General features: G+C 43.6%; 2 protein-coding genes across 2 annotated transcripts; one reads left to right on the forward strand and one right to left on the reverse strand.

The window, feature by feature from the left end:
* Window positions 1–5,039: 5,039 nt before the first annotated feature.
* Window positions 5,040–8,598, reverse strand: LOC149366387 (uncharacterized). Its single transcript, XM_089550462.1, has 8 exons — window positions 8,388–8,598; window positions 7,883–7,971; window positions 7,596–7,821; window positions 7,076–7,147; window positions 6,784–6,873; window positions 6,577–6,671; window positions 6,272–6,482; window positions 5,040–5,256 (listed from the first exon to the last, which is right to left on the reverse strand). The coding sequence occupies exons 1-8, from the start codon at window positions 8,560–8,562 to the stop codon at window positions 5,114–5,116; spliced, it is 1,101 nt and encodes a 366-aa protein (XP_089406588.1). The 5' UTR covers window positions 8,563–8,598; the 3' UTR covers window positions 5,040–5,113.
* A 4,466-nt stretch (window positions 8,599–13,064) lies between these two features.
* Window positions 13,065–17,974, forward strand: LOC149366388 (uncharacterized). The gene is made up of 4 exons (XM_089570686.1): window positions 13,065–13,311; window positions 13,836–13,981; window positions 14,147–14,657; window positions 14,789–17,974. Exons 1-4 carry the CDS (start codon window positions 13,065–13,067, stop codon window positions 15,418–15,420), a joined length of 1,536 nt encoding a protein of 511 aa, XP_089426812.1. The 3' UTR covers window positions 15,421–17,974.
* The last annotated feature ends 1,979 nt before the right edge of the window (window positions 17,975–19,953 follow it).

Below are 19,953 nucleotides of genomic sequence, written 5' to 3' on the forward strand. Positions count from 1 at the left end.
TAAGTGAATATACTACGTACGATTTGTATGCCCCAATGTCAGAGAAATGCACGTTTTGTTCTAGTAAACTGTAGAAGGCGTACCGCTCGCTTTTTCTGTAAGTCACATGAATATTTATAGTTACACGTACGCAAAACGCAGGCACATTCCCAGTTTTAATTCAGCGTATGCTAGCAGAGACGCAAAAATAAACTCAGCCTATAGTGGCGCCATCTGGTCGTCAGGACGGGAACCATTGCTGTAAACAAATCGACTCTCCACTTAAGCCTAGGAGCGGCAGAATCATCACTCTAATTATTAAAATAGAGCAAATTTATCTCATATGTTTTCTTATAGGCGAGATGAGACGAAGCGAAAGACAGGCGCCCCATTTATGGCTAGTGAACGCACTGAAAAAGGCAGCAACACCGATAATTCAGTCCGAAGCGAGAGGTCCGGCTTCGACGGGCGCCGCCATGTTTGTCGCCCCGCGGCGGAAATCCAGATGGTTGCCAGATGAGACTACCATCTCATATAGATGTGTTCCCACATGAATAAATTATATTTTAAAATGTTCTACCGCACTTCTTAGCACCACACCTGGCTAAACGGTAATTTGAGTAAAGAGCTATCGGTTGCCGCAAAGAAAATATGGTCGATAAAATTCAGTAGACTGACCCTTTAAGCCTGTTTTAATTACCATTGTGTGTGTGTGCGTGTGTGTGCACGCATGCGTGCGAGCGCACACGACAAAAGGCAAGAGCGGCTCAATGTTTCTCTTTTTTTAAATTAATAGTGCATGATTATTGTCGCAGAAACATAATGAATTGGAAAGCAGAAGAAAAAACAACCATGTTTTTTTATAGTGTGTGTGTGTGTCTGTGTGTGTGAGAGAGAGAGTCTTTATACCGCAACCTCATGTGACGTGAAAACAAAAAGAACTGAACTACCGGAGAATTCCAGTGAAGTATGCTCAACATAGCATGCAGAAGGCTGAAATCGTACACCTCTGTCGGGTGGCAGCATTATTTAGGTGGTGTTGCTAATTTAGTTTGGAATCTACATGTTCTTGATGATTGAAAAAGAGTAAAATGGTGATTAGTGACACCTGTACACAGAGGATGTTAATTAGGTCCGCCACGGTAGCTCAGTGGCTACAGTGCTTGGCTGCAGACCCGTAAGACAAGGGTTTGATCCTGGCCGCGGCAGTAAAATTTCAAAGGAGGCGAAATTCTAGAGGCCCGTGTTTTGTGAGAAAGAACCCCAGGTGGTCGAAATTTCTGGAGCCCTTCACTACGGCATAAAGACTGATTTGTCGAGCACAAATTTGCAAATGCTTGAGTTTGCAGTTGTGGTTTGCAATGACAGCACTGCTCTCATGCTCCAATTGCTTTCTTGTTTTGTTGATGTTCACCACGATGCAGCTTTCTTTTCTGTGTTAACCATGCCAGCATCCCAGCCATGATCCTAACATTTTCCAGTGTGCTCACTAACATGTAAATTATTGCCCAACTTTTGTGTAGTGTATGATTCAATATCACTTTAGCTGTGACCGTTGTGACCCAACGAGTTCAATGGAAACTGGCAGCCAGCTGGCAGATTTCACGGGCCAAATTTTCCCTACGGCGCTTTCGCTGGTGGCCTACAGCATGTTCTTCACCTTGCAGTATTTGTGCATGAAGAATGAAGGATTGATACTAGGGAAAGCATCAGATATTGTTGTGGGCACGGATCAGGCTGTGGAGTTTTTAGTTCCTTCTGATCAACATGTGGCTGTCACGTAGTCGCAAACTTTACTTGACTTTAATTCTTTTCCGCTGAAACGAATCTGGCAGAGCACAATACCATGAGCGTTTGGAAAATTGTTGTTCCTGAGTTTAGCAGCAATTATAGTACAAAAAATTCGACGTTGCTTTAAAACGAGTATTTGATATTTCCGCCACACACAGTATTTGGTCATATTCATGCACTAAATTTTGCGAATCACCTCACGAAAGCAAACATCACGACAATCAGGGAATCGTTTTGTGATTATAAAACAGTTTATATGGACAGCATAAACCTGAGAACAAATTTGTAAACGGCGCGTCGACTAGCTGTAGCCACGCCCGCTAGAGCTGCAAGCAGTTACGGAAAGCCCACTCACGACTGCGTCAGTTAGAGTCACAGAAGAACACAGAGATCCATTCAGTTTGTAGCAACTTGGCTAGCTTCGAATGGAAAGTACCTCAAACCTGCATGAAAGTTAACTGCTGAACTGCACGGTTACCCAGATATATAGCCTCGACTGCGGCAAAATGATTTGCATCTGTGGCTACACGTTTGCGAAGCTTTGCTCCGATTGGCAAAAGCGCAAAGGGGTCAAACCCAGCAAGCAGAGGCAAAGCACGGTTTCATTATGACACATTGCTGCAGCTTGACATGCATGCATTGGGTCGCATGAAGCCAGACCTGCAGCATAAACACAATAAAGGACGGATCTGCAGAGCACAAAGTTGCAAATGCCTGAGTTTGCTTGCCATGGCAGCACTCGCATGATCACACATACTACTAGTGCATGCACTGTAAGTTGTTGCCATTGTTGATGCTCACAGCCATGAAGGAAAAACAAAAACCAGGCTGCCGGTGCAAAGCAAAGTGTGAAAATTATCGACGAGGGAAATAGTTGCCATAATGATTCAAGATATAACATAATATTTCTGTAAACTGCATGGCATCGCAGCTCGATTCGGACATGTATTCATGACTCGGGAATGAAAAATTTGTGGGGAAGCTCATTCCATAAAATTATGTGAACATTACAAATACTGTATGTGGCTGGGCAGCAGTTGAGAGCAAGAAATACTCGTTTCGCTTTCAAGCAACATCGGATCCTTCGTACTAATTCTCCAAACGCTCATGATATCAAGCTCTACCGGATCCGTTTCATCATAATAGAAAGGTAAGAAAAACTTGCGACAACGTGACAGCGGCATGTGGTTGATCATAAAGAACTAAAAACTAGGCGGCCTGATCTGTACGAAAAGCAATTTGACGCTTTTCCCGATATCAATTCTTTGCCCTTCGCGCACAGGCACCGAGAAATGAGGAACACAAACATCCACTGTGTTGATATTTTCTTTTCTCGTGTTTTGCCTATTTCCCCTGTAAAATTGGCCAGCCGGCTGACATTCTCCAGCACTGTTGGATCATACATTACGTAAGCTGGGCAATAAATTACACACGGTTTACACGTTCAGTGACCGCCGCGTTGGCTGAGTGGTTATCCCTAGCAAAAATTCTGATAGGATAAACTGTTACGAATCCTATCAGTTCTGTCTATTGCATTATGAAACGATACAACTAATACACTGATAAAATTCCTTTTAGTTCTATTCTGGATGTATCAGCGTTATTCTGCGTATATAAGTCTATCAGTGTATTAGAGTATTCGTATTAGTGTACCAGATCTATGGCGCCTATCAGTACCTATATGTGTTGTATAGGTGTAGTATGTGCATCGAGGAGAAACAAGCTTTCTCGACAGCCAAGAAAATAAGTAAAAAACAATCTTTCTGTATTATCACAAAAGGCAGTACATATAATTCAAATGATGAAGCAAACAATTTGTGAAGGAATGCGTAATAAAAATCTACACAACAAAATTAATGTACCAAGCAGTTCAAAAACGACTAATAAATTGATCACATTTAAAACAGCAAAGGTTTTTACATTGAATAACAATGAAACCCACATCGTATTCACATCTGCCTTGTCCTGCAGGAAACAAAAAAAAATGCTGTGAAGAAAGTATTAACCCAATAAAAATCAACCACACCAGCAGGAGGAGTGACAGAAAGTATTTCAAAGCACTGCATATCCTGCAAGTTGTAAACCACAAAACAAACGAAAGAAGCCACTGACTAGAAATTCACTGTAAATGAACACATACCTTCTCGTCAAGAACACAACAGGAATAGCAGAAGGGTGATCACATTTAAAACAGGAATAATATTTTCGCATTAAACAGTAAAAGCTTGAGCCCAGAGTAGCAGGCAATAAAAGAAAACTGCTATAAGCAAACTACAAAAAGCAATCAACATCAACCACAGAACAGGTGGAGAAAAAAATGCAAAATATCTCTGCACTCCTGAAAGACACGAAACTGAAGCAAACTTTATGACTAGGAATTTACCACAATGGGGAGCACACCTTCCCATCAAGCTAGCACATATAAGCTTAAAAATAGCAAGAAAGGTTATCACATTTAAAACACACAACATTTTGTTAAATAACAATGAGATCCACTGCCTCCTCTCATCTGCCTAAACCTGCAGGCAATCAGAAAAAAAACTGCTGCGAGGAAATTACTAAAAGAAAAATCAACAGCATTTGGCTATTTTAAACGTGATCACCTTTTATTGCTATTTTTTAATTTGTATGCTTGATAGGAGGAAAAATGCAAATTGGTTTTTAAGGAAAGGAAATGGCGCAGTAATTGTATCGCATAAGGGAAGGGATGATGGAGGGAGTGAAAGAAGAAAGAAAGGAAGAGGTGCCATAGTGGAGGCGTTCAGAATAATTTCGTCCATTTGGAGATCTCTAAGGTGCATTGATATCTCAAAACAGGGGCCTCCTCCATCCAAACGCGGACGCCACAGTCAGGTTCGAACTCGGGTACTTGCCGAGCTTCCAACCACTAAGCCACGGTGAGCGCACTTGCTCATTTGTGGTAAATTGCTAGTCAGTGGGTAATTGCTAGTCAGGCGGCCCGTTTTGAGATATCAGTGCACATTATCCCCAAATCGTTAAAGATCGTGAAATTATTCCTGACACCTCCACTATGGCAGCTCTCTCTTCCTTTCCTCTTTCACTCCCTCCATCATCCCTTCCCTTATGTGATACAATTCTGCACCATTTCCTTTCCTTAAAAACCAATTTTCATTTTCCCTCCTACCAAGCATACAAATTAAAAAATAGCAAAATAAAGGTGATCACATTTAAAATAGCCAAATGATTTTACAATAAATTATGAAAGCCACAGCCTGGGCCTGCGGGATAACAAAAAATGATATGAAATTGCTGAAATCAATTACAAATAGCCACAGCACAGGCGGTTCTGCGCCTGTGCTGTGGTTATTTTCACTGCAGCTTTTCACTCCTTATCTGCGATGGGCTTCGCAGCAGCAACGTCAGAGAGCTTTGAAGCGAGGTGGCGACCAAACATCTTGAGCCTCTTTTTCGTATCTCCATCAGCTGCTGACTGTCCACCGGATGTTACGAAGTGATGAAAAAAGCCTGGGCAGAAGTAACACAGTAAAAGTTAAAATCTTGTTTGATGATGCACGCATGCTATGTGCAATGCAGAGTTCTTTATTTGGGCTATGCTCCAGTCATATATGTGTACAGCCTTTGTCAAAAGTTTGGAGCCCAGGGGGTTTGCTTCTGAAGCACGCTGTCTGGTTCGTAATGCATCTCCAGCGCTCCAAATTTCCTGAAGGTAAGAAGATTTCTGGTCCTGCCTCCTCCAATGGGTACGGCTGCCACGAATGCTTCAGGAGTCCTACTACAAGGCTTAGAAGCAAACCCCCTGGGCTCTAAACTTTTGACAAAGACTGTACAACGCTATGCTGGAAAACAATAGGCTCGGCAGACAATAAAGAAAGTCAACAAATTAAAACTGCACTATATAATTCTAGCATTTTTTTACATCTAATTTCTTGTAGATCTTAATTCGTAGATGAACATTTTGCTGCTAAATACCACCAAATCTGAAGAAGTACATGCAAAATGAGGTGCATGCCCCTGTGTAAAAGTGTAAAAGGTGGTTGTAAACTTGATCTCAAGTATGTTCCGGTTTGGTTTTACAATGTTTAACATCCCAAAGCATCTCAAGCTATGAGGGACGCCGTAGTGGAGGGCTCTGGATAATTTCTACCACCTGGGGTCCTTAACGTGCACCGACATCGCAGAGTACATGGGCCTTTAGCATTTCTTGTCTACCACAATACGACAGCTTGTATCGAATATGCGTCTTTCGGGTCAGTTGCCAAGCACCATAACAACTGGACCACCATGGCAGCATGAGTCTTTGTTGTAGTTGCGTTTGATGTGGTAACAAGCTACTCACTATTCTAAGATACCAGCCTAGCCTGTTATAGCAGTTTCATGAAAACATTTGCAGTCTGATAGGCACAACTAATGTAGCAAAGCAACACCTGTATTACACAGGTATTTTAAATTATCATTACTGACACTCCATTTCCTTACTTTTTTCTTTTTTATCAAGCACATAAATTCAAGATTCATATACCTTTTAGTGCATCCAGTTTCTGCTGGTCCAAAGGAGGTTTCGGTGGTGTTTTAGTCCGATTAGATGGCTTTCCTGTTACACTCCTGTTGATGAGGCCCGCAGTCGAAAAAATTCGCGTCGCAGCATCCCGCACGAATGTTGAGTCGTTTCTAGATTTCATGATTAGGTTGTAGTCCATGACTGGCAAACACATGTTCTGACTTATGTAGACCTGTAAAAAAATTGTAGCCAACGTAGCCAAATCATCAGATTGCTGATACAAGCCTTATCCATGCAGTAAAACTGAAAAGAATACTGAATTCTACCTGGCCTTCACTTTCTTTGAAAAGCACACGCCTGCCTTCGCTGCTGGTCTGCCTCTCCATAACCGTCTCTTGGACACTGGACCCACGCTTTACCTCTGACAGGTGAAACAAATAAAATTCGGAATCGAAGCCAGGAAATGGTGCTTTGACATCCGCATAACTGAAATCCTCTGAGTAACATGCACCTATTTAAAAAATGTAAATCACCATGTCTGTCACCACACATTCCACTGCCTCCCTCAGAGTCGCCTTGCGTGATATGCTGCGCACATCCCTGGTAGTCACTCCTGTGAAACACTAGGAAAACGAAACGTGGCACAGGTTCACTGGTCATTGAAGTAGCTTAATTAATGTTGTTTGTGCCTGGCCTTCATGTGCAGTTTTAAGCTATATGAAAAATCTGACAGGCAAAAGTTACGTCCAAAAGTAAAGTAAGTATGGGAACTGAGCACCAAATCTACAAAAAGCACTGAGAAACCAAACAAAGGTTACCTAGTACCTTTTTCAAGTGCAGGACTCTTCTTGTTTTCCTTCGAATGTTGTGGCACAGAAGACGATGGTGGGTGGCTTTCTGAGAGGAAAATAGTTGCACACATGAGGCATGTTGCTGCTACATTTTTGCTTGAACTATGAGAAATTAACCAACAATTTTTATGCATTATGCAAAGCAAAACCTTGTAAACAGTCATGCAACCCTAGAAAGGAAATTTTCACATCAATCCCCAAGCTAATGCCTCAAGCATATAGGTGCGCTGTGCTGCGCACCTATGAAAGGTGCGCAGCACAGCACCAATAAAATTGCTGTTATTTACTAGTTAGGTGCCTTATTTATATATAACATCACACCGCTCCATGAACCCCAGAGCAGGACATGATGTTGGGCTAGTCAGTTCATGGTTGATGCGCTTTCTGTGCTTTGTGTGAGCGTCTTTGTGTCTCTCTTTGTCCCGCCGACTTCGCGCAGTTCTTAATTGCATCAACCCCAGAGCATAATTGCGCCATACATTAGGTAAACTTACCAGTCAAAATTTTCTGCAATCGAATATTCAGCTCTCTAAGAAGTTCATTTTCCTTCTTCAACGTCTTGTTCTCCTGCAGGAGCGCCTTGTTTTTTTCTCGAAGAGCTTCAATTTCTGAACGGGCCACTAGTTCATCCTCCGAACTGTCGCTATCCAAAAGTCTCCGTTGATGCTGCCTCATCCGCTTTGATGAAGGCACATTCCGTACTTTTGGACTGTCCTGCACCTGTTGAAGAGATTGTGTTAGCTAGCTGCTAAGGCGTAGCGCAGCTATTACTTATACATACCATATCCTCGCTGCTTGACCCAGAGTCCATGATTGGTGCCACTGGGAATCGCTTGCGCTGAACTTTGAGCTCTGCTTCTTCGCGAGTTTCTGGAAATATATACGGAATTGTTCACTTACTAAACTACAAGGTGCTGATTCAGAACAATTGCCTCAGTAAAATAACCCCCAACCTCATTATTGAAATTGATGCACGCGACCGGCCTTTCGCGCTACGCACGTTTCCCACGAAGGGTTCCTCGCAGATAGAGCAGTAAAAACGTATTACATTCAGTTCCTACAAATGAAGCTACCATGAATGCGAAAAAAAATTGCATACAGCTGCAGTCACTACAAGGCATGTCATATGACAAGCCGACGGCGTTAGCTATATAGGCACCGCATGGTTTCGTTTTCAGCTGGCAGGTAACAAACACAAAATTAATATTTGCCGTCTGGTACACAGCACCTTATCTTTCCAGTCAGTACGTTTAGAGTACAAAAAGTATTGTTAGGAAAAAACTTACCAAATAGTTCCAAGATCTGTGCACCAAAATATCCGTCTTGCACGTTATCGGACCACTTCACACTATACACCTTCCCAGGCACAAACTTCAAAGAACCAGGATGGAAGTTTTTAATATGTTCTACTGGCACTATGTGCCTCTCCTTGTCATCAACGAATTTAACATACGCATACATGCTTCGCCCAAATTTTAGACATGCCTCCTGCCCGAGCTCGAGTCGTTCTTTGCGAGCACACTCACTTGTACGGTCACGAGTCCAGTGCAGTTGTGCCGCCAAAATGAGCGGCTTCGGCTACGGCCATAGAGTTTCTTACTATTACCTATAGTCGGATACAGCTTAAGTCTGCAGTGAAGCTCCGCCCACATTCGGCCTCGGCGCACAGAATTCCTCCACGACGAAAAAGTAGTCCGCTGCTTAAACGTTTCTTGTTACCTAAACAAGCAGCTTATCACAAGGAAAAAAATACGAGCTCTAGAATTTTAATGCGCGGATTGTTTGATATAGTCAAACATTAAAAAGCTAATTTCGTTTAGTGTTGCGATTGACCAGCGGAGTAATACAGGACGCCGCGAACCGCGGCCCAGTGTTAGCAACTGCTGTTTTTTTAAGTTGTATCCTACTATAGAGGGAAAGCTGGCAAGCCGTCTATGGGAGTTTGCATGGAGGCCCCACGTGACCACCTCAGCCACCATGGGCGCTCAAAGCATCATGGGGCGGTGAGCTACTTGTTGCGGAACTGTAACTTTTGGCCAAAAAATAATAAAAAAATAAAGCTGTTTGATAGCTACAAACGTCCTAACATTCAATATCTTGTCTAATGATTGCAACAAACGAGCAGAAAAGGATTTAAGTGCAAAGTTTGCCTAAAATAAGACATGACTAGCTTTCCTATTGGCCAAGTGATGAACACTAAAAAAACATATTTCGTAATTAACAGGCGCACTTTTAAAAGTAAATATGTTTTAAAAAAAAATGTTGTTGTTTAGATACTTTAAGAGGTTTTTTAATGGCATTTCGGAAGAGTAAAACCTTTTATTGGCATCGTGTGTCGTCGCGTCTTCACTACTATGGCTTTTGCACACTGCGTTCGCGCGAAAGTCGTCTGCGCACACACGAACTACGTTTTCGGAATGAAACGCCTTAGTACTGCCACTCTGTGTTCCCGAAAAACTACGACTGTGCCGCAACAAGTAGCTCACCGCCCCATGATGCTTTGAGCGTCCATGTTGGCTGAAGTGCAGCGCCGCCAGCTTTCCCTCTAGGTAGTAGTAAGAAACTCTATGGCTACGGCAGAGGTAGGCTAGAATTTTGACTTTTAAAACTTTATTATAGTGTTTAACTTTATTGTTGCTAAAACAATTTACAAACTCATATAAAATATTGTTTTTTTTTTTGTGGACGAAATTTCAGTCTCAACTTTGAGTTTTTCTTTTCTTGACGTTACAGTGAAAATCAATCGTTGAGGTAAACACTGCAACGGTCGTATTCAGCGTGGCCGCATAGCCATAGGCATAGCCGCATGCCGAATGCGTGCCGTGGTCACATTTGTGCATTGGTGAATGTTCTTGTACGGTGGCCAAGGTAGATATACCATGGTAGCGAAGGCTCCATAGACGCCCATTGGTCCAAAAAATGGCGGCTCATGGGGCACCTCAGCGCCCCCATTTTGGGGGGCAACTACGTATGAGTGACGTTGAATGACGTCACTCATACGTATGCTTTTGGCGCGAATTATAAAGTGGTCTTTTTATAGAACCCGCATTTTCGATAGGATAGGATAGCAAAACTTTTAATGTCCAACAGAAAGAGGGTAGCCAGTGGGCTACCCGCCTAGACGACGGCCAAAGGGTCTTGACTCTCGGCGGCGGCTTCGGCCAGTCGGACGAGTTGTAACTGAGTCGCCGGGTCGGAGCTCAGTAGTAACGTCTCCCATTGATCTTTTGTTTTTATACCTCGTCCTTCCCGGGTGGCATGAGGACATTCCCATAGTATGTGGTCCAAGGTGGCCCTGCGAACCGGTATCTCCTGAAGGTTGCCTTTCAGCGCGCACCAACCTTTGCCAGTCAAATGTGCTCGAGTTCCTGCTGGTTATGGCCTTGTTAATGTGCAATTGGGAACCCAATGAATGTGACTGGCAAAGAAGGCAGCATAGAAAGGCAGCAACACTTCCAGACGTTGGCTAAGCATGCATGATTCGTAGTGGAAACCTTAATGAAAATACTGATGCTAGTACTTTTGAGTACAGCAAGGTATGATGCACAAAGCACAGGCTCAAGTGCACAGTTTGCAATACAGTGTACGGCAAGTATGGTTTTCGTATTCATGGTTTATTACAACAACCAAACAAATACAGTGATAAAGCACGCCAACAAAAAAATGCACGTCACAGGCCGCTCAAGCATTAGTTTTTTCAAGCTGGCTATTCATCTCAATGGTCACAGTGCAGATAGGAGAAAGCCCTGAAGTTCCACGAACGTTGCCAGGTAGGAAATTGAAAACTATAGAAAACAATGCTACGACAGCTTCCATTGAGACAAAGATGACACGACATAAGTAGGCGCATGAACACATAGACCATGCAGCACACTGGCACCACTCTTCACATTTCATTTCTTCAACTGAAAAAATATAGCAGCTATGTTTACACCTGCATGACAATATTAAAAACAAGTTTTAGCATCAACAAATCTGCTCAACGCTAAAGCATTGCACCATACATAGGGCCTGCGCACAACCTCGAGAGCTTCTTGTCGCTAACCGAAGTAACTTGAAGCAATTCTAATAAAACTAAAATATACATGAAGTGCAGTTTAAAGTGAAGTGCAAGGACATTCAATACAGCCACTCCTTTCTCGAGTAGGCACAGCATCGAGACGCAGCCTTCCTGGTCGCAGATACACAAACAGTTCGAAGTGCTTGGAAGAAACCCTCAGGTCTCGCAGCTGGCACGGCGTCTTCTCCCGGCGGTTGCGGCAGAACTGCACCCACGTTTTGCACCTGGACATGATGCAGCGTCCACGTTATACAACTGCACCCAAATGAGCACCATATACTCCAAACGTCAATACGCCAAGATTCCTTTCACCTAAATGCAGTACGGTGTAACTATGGCAGAAAATGCTCGCGCCAAGCCTCCGCGCCTCAGAGTGCGGTTACGCTGGCCTGATACCACGCGGCTAGCTGCTTTTCTATACTCAAAGAGTGACGAGAGCGATGCAGCAAAATGAGCTTAAAACTACATTGACGGTCATGTATACGTAGAACGGCAATAACTACTGCTGGGCGAATTCATTAAGGCACAGTCAATGCGGCGCACATACACATGGTTGAGTTTTGATACTGTCAGTTGCGAGGGGATCCTCAAATTGGCTTCACAGTGCTGCAAAACCCATTAATGTCATGCTTAGAGCTGTTAGGCAGCGCAGTTGGTTTTAAATTGACCATGCGGCAAGTAGAGGGCACGTGGTTGCTCATGACAGCCCGGTATGAATTTCACGTTGGTGACAGTCGGCTGCGCGAAAAACTAGCTATAAATAAGACAAATGATTTGTGTATTTTGCACATCTTATGACTGCAAGTGCGTGCCCTGCAACTTACCAAAATATCCCGAAAACATGAAGCCAAGTGCCTATGAAACGGTTACAGCTACGATACGCGCGGAAAGCCCGACAAAAGCATATCTAGAGCAGACGACAACGGCAAGAGCTCACCTGCGAAAGTCCAGAGGGAAGCGCTGTAGTCTTGGTAAGACACCCACGGTACAACCCACGCTGTCACAATGTGCCACGGAGCAAGGTTTCTTCACAAGCCGCAACCTCATCTTGAAATGCAGAGCTAAGCGCTTGAAACGATGAGCGCGAAGCCTCGGGAAAAGGTTTCGCACTGGCCGCACACCGAAGGAAACGCTGCAGCGGTGCAGCGGGGTGCAGATCTTGCCAAACGGTCACAGAGAGGCGACGGGCAAGGACGACAAAACTTCTTCAAGGGGCCATTTCAAGACCGGCGAGCTTAATTTGCACGCTTTCCAAGGCGCGCCATAGCAGGCTGCTGGAGATAAGATATCGCTAGCCACCCTACTATCGCTTCTTAAGCTCCCGCAGCCACTGTGGCCCTGTGGCCGGGTACCGAAACAACGCCTGCAAAGTCGCGCTGCAAATTCACCGCACACTCATCAGCAGAGGGCGCAACAAGAGCATTGCAAAAAATTACAAAATTTGGCGTAATGTTTTACTGAAATAGTTTACCTATTTTATAAAACGTGGCATTAAAATATTGATTTCTTTTGGTTGTTTTATAGCATTTTTATTTGTGCTTTTCAATTTCAAAATATAAGTGTTTCGGCCGCCCAAAGTGGCTGTGCTGCAGTCGCGCTGAACCGTTTTTGGGCCCAGCCTTCGCCACCATTCTACATCCACCTTGCGGTGGCTTGTAAGTTATTTTTCTGCACTTGGCACTTTTCTGCACTCGCAGCTGTCCGAAGAAACTTCGTATCCACATCTCGCGATGCGAAAGGGACCGTGGCGCACGCATGGACACTGTGATATGTTGACTGTCAACATGTTGAGCACTGCCTAGAGATAGCGTTTTCCGCACGTGATGTAGTCGCCGCAACGTGTCTACGCAGCAGCCAGATGCTCCTGTTTCCGCTTGTGCTATTGTCCACCGTCGTCGCGCTGATGGCTTCAACCTCACAGCCAACTGCTACAGGCAGCACCGCTGCGAACATTCCAAAGAAGAGGAAGTTGTATCTAGAGCCGGACGCCCTGTGTGGCCTTCCAAGAACGACACAATGGCGAAAGAAGTTTGACGTGAATGTAAACGGGGCGTCTGCAGCGGCAGTAACCCAGGATTACCACGCGTCATCTGAGATTTTGGACCACCCTGACGAGGACAGCGGCTGCACATCTCCCGGAATTAATGATGGTAAATGGGCTGATCATATTATACGCATGACCAATTGGTATTTGCTGCTTTGTGCTATACGATTGAATGGACACTAAGAAAAGACTGGTCGCTTTGCCTAGGTGATTGTTGAAAAGCCAGGAGCTGAAATAGTATTTAAGCCATCCAAAAATGTCCATAGCCAGGCCTCGGAACATTCGACCAAAATTAAATGCCTGTACGCGCTTTCGTTCAATCTCATTTTTTTTTTTTTTTTTTTGCGCCAGCGATTGACTTGGAGGTTCAGTTGAACTTTCGATGCCTTGGAAATTAGCGCTGGTGTAACCGGTAGAATGTGGTCTTTGCGCATTTATATTTGCTGGCAGGCATGGCGCAAATGTAGCACACATTTTTTCGTGCTTATAGTGTGGTGGCATCACAGTTTTATGTCATTAGCATGCCATCTTTTTCAGGTGTTGACTGGCCAACAGTGGAAAGCGACTGCAATTTGTTTGATGGGTGGCAAACAGCTTAAAAAAAAACGCTTCCCAATTCTACTCTTACAGTCGCTGAAGCATTGCTGGGAATCCTGAGCTACAGCATCACGTCGGGTCTGAACTGGGTGCAAATAGAAGGCCTTGCCAGGCTGGTAAACTTCCTGCTTGGCAGCCCTGTCATTCCAAGCTCACAGTATGCACTTCGAAAGCTGTGGGCAAGCTCAGTCACGGACACAGTGCGACACCATTTTTTTTGTCCGTCCTGTATGACCTATGCTGGTAAGCCAGCCGATCAACATGCCTCCTGCACCAAATGTGGGAGCAGCGTCTCCACATCCAGCTTTAAGCATAAAAATTTTTTTTCTACCTTGGATGTCTAGCTCCAACTTGAAGAACTTCTCCAAGATAATGCTGTGGCAGAAGCCTTGTTTCAAAATCTGCAGAACCGAAACACATCTGAGAGCATTAAGGATATCAATGATGGTTCACTTATCAGGAAGATCAGAGAGAATTCCAGTTGGTGTGACATCACACTCACATTGAACACGGATGGCGCAAGGGTGTTCAGCTGCAGCAAAGACTCCTTATGGCCGATCCAACTGGTTGTTAACGAACTGCCCATTTTCATGAGATGGAGCAATGTGCTCTTGGGCGGCTTGTGGTTTGGCAGTGGCCACCCTGACATGCAAATGTTCTTGGGAACATTCCTGAATGAACTCACAAGTGCAACTTCTGTTATATGGAAGCACAGTGGCAGAACAATCAAGTCTGCACTGAGGGTGGTAAGCGTCTGCGTGGATGCACCTGCCCGGGCGATGGTGCTTCACATGAAGAACTTCAATGGCCATTATGGTTGTGGCATCTGCCTGCTGCGTGGAAAATTTGCTCATGGTGAGTTCCATTATGCCAGCTCTCACTCAGCGCTTAACGTTTCGTGTAGTGTCATGCAGCCCTTATAAAGTACAAATGGTGTTATAGACGGTAATGTGTTGGTGTTATTTCTTCTTGCTTTTTTTACTCAGGGGCTCTGAGATACGTTCTTCCTGATCACGGTGGAGCTGCCATGGAAAGGACCTCCAGCAGCATGAAAGCAGACGGGAAAAAAGCGCAACGCACAAATGTTATTGTGCATGGTATAAAAGGCACAACAGTGCTGTCAAAACTGCCCGGTTACGATTTAATTTGGGGAACAAGCCCAGACTATATGCATGTTGTCCTTGAAGGTGTGGCTAAGCAGTTTTGTTCCTTGTGGCTACGTTCACGAGGTGCTGATTATTACATTGGATCTCGACAAGCTGTAGCCTCTTTAAACAGGAAGCTATTGGCAATTAAGCCACCTAATTGGTTCACACGTACACCACGCAGATTATCGGACTTCACAATCTGGAAAGCTAGTGAATGGAAGTGGTGGGTTCTTCATTATTCGTTACCATGCCTTCGTGGCTCTTTGCCGGATAAGTATCTCAAACATTTCAGTTTGCTTGTGGAGGGAATCTACCTACTTCTACAGGACACCATTACTTCAGATGACATTCTCAGATCGTCAGATCTGCTCTCAGAGTTTGTTGTACACACACAGTCCTTATATGGATTAGGTGCAATGACTTTCAATGTGCACCAAATTCTGCACCTTCCTAAAAGTGTGGCAAACTAGGACCTCTTTGGTCACATTTTTCATTTGTATTTGAAGGCGGAAATGGACTTCTTGTGAAACTAGTCAGTGGAGCTAATGGTGTTCCTTTGCAAATACTAGAACGTTATGTACTTGCTCGAAAGTTACAGGCAGCTAAAGCTAGTTTAAACCTTTCATCAGAAGCAGTAAATTTTCTGGATGTACAGAGGAGAGGTGGTCAGCAAGCGGTTTTGTTAGGCTCTGGAAAGCTCTGCCTGAACTTAGATTCCTGTGAAAAGCAGGCTATTGCTGACAACCTTGACTATGACTCTACAAATATTATTGAATATAACCGAATGATCATCAGTCAACAAACATTTCACTCTCTTCAGTACAATAGGCCTACAAAGACTAACAACAGTGCATTTGTCAGCTTCTCTGGTGCATTTTTTCTCATTTTTAGGATTCTCACTGGAGCAAATTCTCGCATAATTCTGCAGTGCCAGGAACTACTTCCTGTTGAAAGGTTCCATGCTAAGCACCTTTCAGTTTGTGTGAAAAGAGAAGTGCCTTTAGTTTATGTAACACCCAGTGAAGTTATGCGCCTTTGTGTGTTCATGGAGATAGACAACATTATTTTTGTGTCAACAATACCAAACCTCTATGAAAGAGATTAACTCCCATGCTGAAACATAGTGGTGATGAACAGCATGTCTTCAGCCATGGTACAGAAAAGTCTGGCTTGCAAGTATGTCTGTATGAATAGGGTTTGGACTTTTCAGGTTTTATATATTGCAAATGCACCCTACTTTTTTCAGTGTTGTTTCAGAATGCAACATTTTTTTTAGCAAATAATACTTTATGGATGAATTACTGGTCATCGTGGGTGGCATGATGTGGTACTCCTTCCTGGGCATTCAGAAGTCACACAGAGCATATCTTGACCTTTTTGTCAGCCTGTGTAATTAACGCATAGAAGGTTGTATCTTTCTATGTGCTTGTAAAAGAGGTGCTGTTGCAATGAAAAAAATGTGACAGAAGCTGAATGATGGAGCTCTCGGGCTGAAGTGCACACAGAAGGTTTCTTGTAAGAACCTGGTTATCCTGTTGCACTCTATTGAGTAGGTGGAGAATCGCAGTCTGCATGTTGGCAGAAGTGATGCAGCTGCTGACTAGTGGTCGCAGTAGCCAGAACATGACAATTTTTTTTATAGCTACGCAGGGTTTAAGGTCAGTTTCATTCCATGGAATGACAACTACTTGAGCAAGTAACTGCCCTAGATGAGTAATGACAATGAACAAACAGCGCTTCACTAGCAGATAGTGAAGAGATAAAGCTTGGTCTGTAGGCAGAGACTTGTAAGGCAGCTGGATAATGCCTGAAATATGTAGTTTTCTACTTGACTCAATGGCATCACTATCACATCATGCCCCTGGCTTCTTTACTTTGTTATTTTTCTGCTTTGATGCATTGTAAATTGTGAAAATTTTCCAGTTGGCTGTGGCAACATGATCAAGACACTGGCCTTTTGCAGATGAAACCAGGTTTCTGAAATTGCATTTGGCATATATCACTGTTTTTTGTTATGAACTGCAAGCTCAGAACCCCATATATTAACCCTTTTGCTGAGACTTTGCTTTGACATGCACAAGGCTATGCAGGTGAATTTTCTCTTGCATGATATGACATGCAGTGGTTGAAGTAGAAACTATCACTCCACTGGAAGGAATATGCTCTCTATTCTTGCAATACGAGTACTTGATGTTTGGCTGCTTTTTCTGCAAATATGTATTTTTAAAAGTGGTACATGTGTGCTTGCTTGAGGAAGTTCTCAGATCTGTATTTGCTATTCCCTAAATAATATTGCTGTACTGTAATGTTCTAAAGTGTTGCTGTAAATCTTGCGCTAATCTTGATGCTTGTCCTTTTTCCTTGCTTCTTGTCAGGTGTCATGCCAGAATTTTTTTTTTCCGCAGCTAGCTCACTCATGTTTTGTCACTTATCACAAGAGTTCTGGGACGGAGAAAAAAGCACATAGTCTGTACTAAGTACCTTCGTCTGAGGTTGGAATATGGTAGTGACATCTGCCAACTAGACATGGTGTTCTATGCAGCATCTGCAAGCACAAATTGCTATGGTGATGCTGGTCCTTTTTAGATATTCGGCTTGCTTATATCTTCTCTTGGAGCTCTTTGCTCTGTAAAGCAAGGGACTGTGCAACACTGACAAGAACGTAAAGATCAAATGGACAGGCACGTCTTTGTGTGCACATCCATGTTTGTATTTTCCAGTCTCTTGCTTGATAGTGCATAACCAACTTGTCCAAAGGCATGCATTCTTTGCATTCCTTGCTTACATATGCCTAAAGTGGAATGTTTTTTGTTTATATAATGAAGAGTCAGTCAAACCCTAGCCATGCTGGCAGTGCCAAATTTATGGCAATCACAAAGCGAGCCTCATGAATACAGACTGAGCCCCGTAATTAGTATTAAGATGGGGGCCTTGAATCTGTGCTTTGCTTTGTCTTTGTAAATGAACTTTAAAGGAACAGTATTTCTATTTTGAATATGCATTAGATGGTGCTTATCTCTCGTAGTTTCTAAAATTTGTAAATAAAATTTTGTATGCAAAAAAGTGGAGCACTCATTTTTTTTTTGTGGAACTTGTCTGCTAATTCTTTCATGCAGCTTTCACATTACACTTTCAGAGAGTAAGTAATGCTGCTGCGCTTTGAAAGACGTATGCTTTTAATTGTAACGTGGTTACGATAATATACCAGCATGTAAGCTGAAAAAGAGAAAACAGAAAATAAGCGCAGTTCGCACAGTTCATTTCTATTTGATACTCTGTTATTGTGCATAAGATACAACTATGTTTATCTGTCCACTTGGCAAGCAAACCATTGAGGGTTGTACATCAGTTCATTTTAAAAACCTCTTGACATGAAAGTATGTGGGCACCTGTGTGTGTACGCTAATTCTACCGGGTTTCACAAATTGGAAAAAACAGTGCAATGGAAGACGACACAAGAGAAGGCCAAACACCAGCGCTTTTCCAATTCGTGAAACATGTACCAACCAGCCCGTATTTGCCCTCTTCTGTAATATTCTACTGGGCTTTATTAGTGTGTCAGTTGGAATTCTATATGTTGTATGAGGATCTCTGTTTTCTGTAAAAGACTGATACATCATCCTATCAGTTCTTGTACATGGCACAGTGAGATCTATCTGCTCCCTACCAGTCTGGTACAGAGTTCTATGGGTCAAGTAGGAATATAAATCAGACTAATAGAAGGACCTGTACGACCTATACATATTTTTAAGAGACTTGTAGAAATTTCTATCAGTTTTTTTGCTAGGGTATGGTGCTCGGCTGCTGACCCGAAAGACGCGGGTTCGAGCCCGGCCATGGCGGTCGAATTTCGATGAAGGTGAAATTCTAGAGGCCCGAGTTCTTTGCCATGTCGGTGCACGTTAAAGAACCCCACGTGGTCGAAAATTCTGGAGCCCTCCACTACAGCGTGTCTCATAGCCTGAGTATCTTGAGTCGCTTTGGTACATTAAACATCATAAGCCAAGCCAAGCCACATTGGTACCAAATTACATTTGATAGCGCAATACCAGCGGTAGGAACTCAAGGGAGGGAAAGCAAACATAACCTCACTGATGCACAACTGGAGGAAGTGTCTGGACACATTGAAGACATAGTATCCAGGCAGCCAGGTAAGGAGTGGACATATGATGCCCTAATGGGGGTTTTGAAGGGGAGTTAGAGAAGGCCCAAAACAATAAGGGAAGAAACACACCAAAAAGCTGGTGGGTCAGGGAAGTGAAGGCAGCCATACCGCGACGACAGGAGGCGTCCAGGGATCACAGATTTGCTAAGAAAGGGGGTCCCCACCAGACGAAGTGGATGCAAAATGGAATGAATATCTTGAGACCAAAAGGGCTACAGCGACATTAGTCCAAGCCAAAATAGGAAAGGCAGGAGTTCAGTGGATGATGGAGGTAAATAAGAAAGATAGGAATGCTGCAAAGAGCTTTTGGGAGCACATAAGGCTACAAGGGAAGAGGGCATCCAACACACTCTGACCACACAGGATGGAAAAAGGGTAGAGGGAGAGGAAGCACAAGAATTTATCAGACAAACAATCGAAGCAGCATTTGTAGAGCCTGTGGCGGATGGACTGGGGGAGAGCAGGGACAGCAATGGGACGGGAGGAAGAGCCTGAGGAGAGGACAGCAGGGGACTGGGACAGAATAGAAGGCAAGGATTCCATCGAAACAGCGACAGGACCAGACGGCATACCTATCAGATTAATTACCATACTAGGCAAAAAAAGCAAATTGAAATTACAACAGATCATTGAAAAAGTAGTAGAGGGAGGAGACGTTCCAAAAGACTGGAAAGTGAGCAGGATGAGACTAATATACAAAGGCAAGGGAAACAGGGACAACACTAAATCCTACCGATCAATTACGGTCACATCAGTTATTTACAGGCTAGCAATGCAAATGATGAGAATGGAAGAATGGCCAGAGCGTGAGGAGATCTTGGGAGAGTTGCAGAACAGT

This window comes from Amblyomma mixtum, chromosome 1 (genome assembly GCF_055824585.1).
Source record: "Amblyomma mixtum isolate Tamu chromosome 1, ASM5582458v1, whole genome shotgun sequence".
Classification (NCBI taxonomy): Eukaryota; Metazoa; Arthropoda; class Arachnida; order Ixodida; family Ixodidae; genus Amblyomma; species Amblyomma mixtum.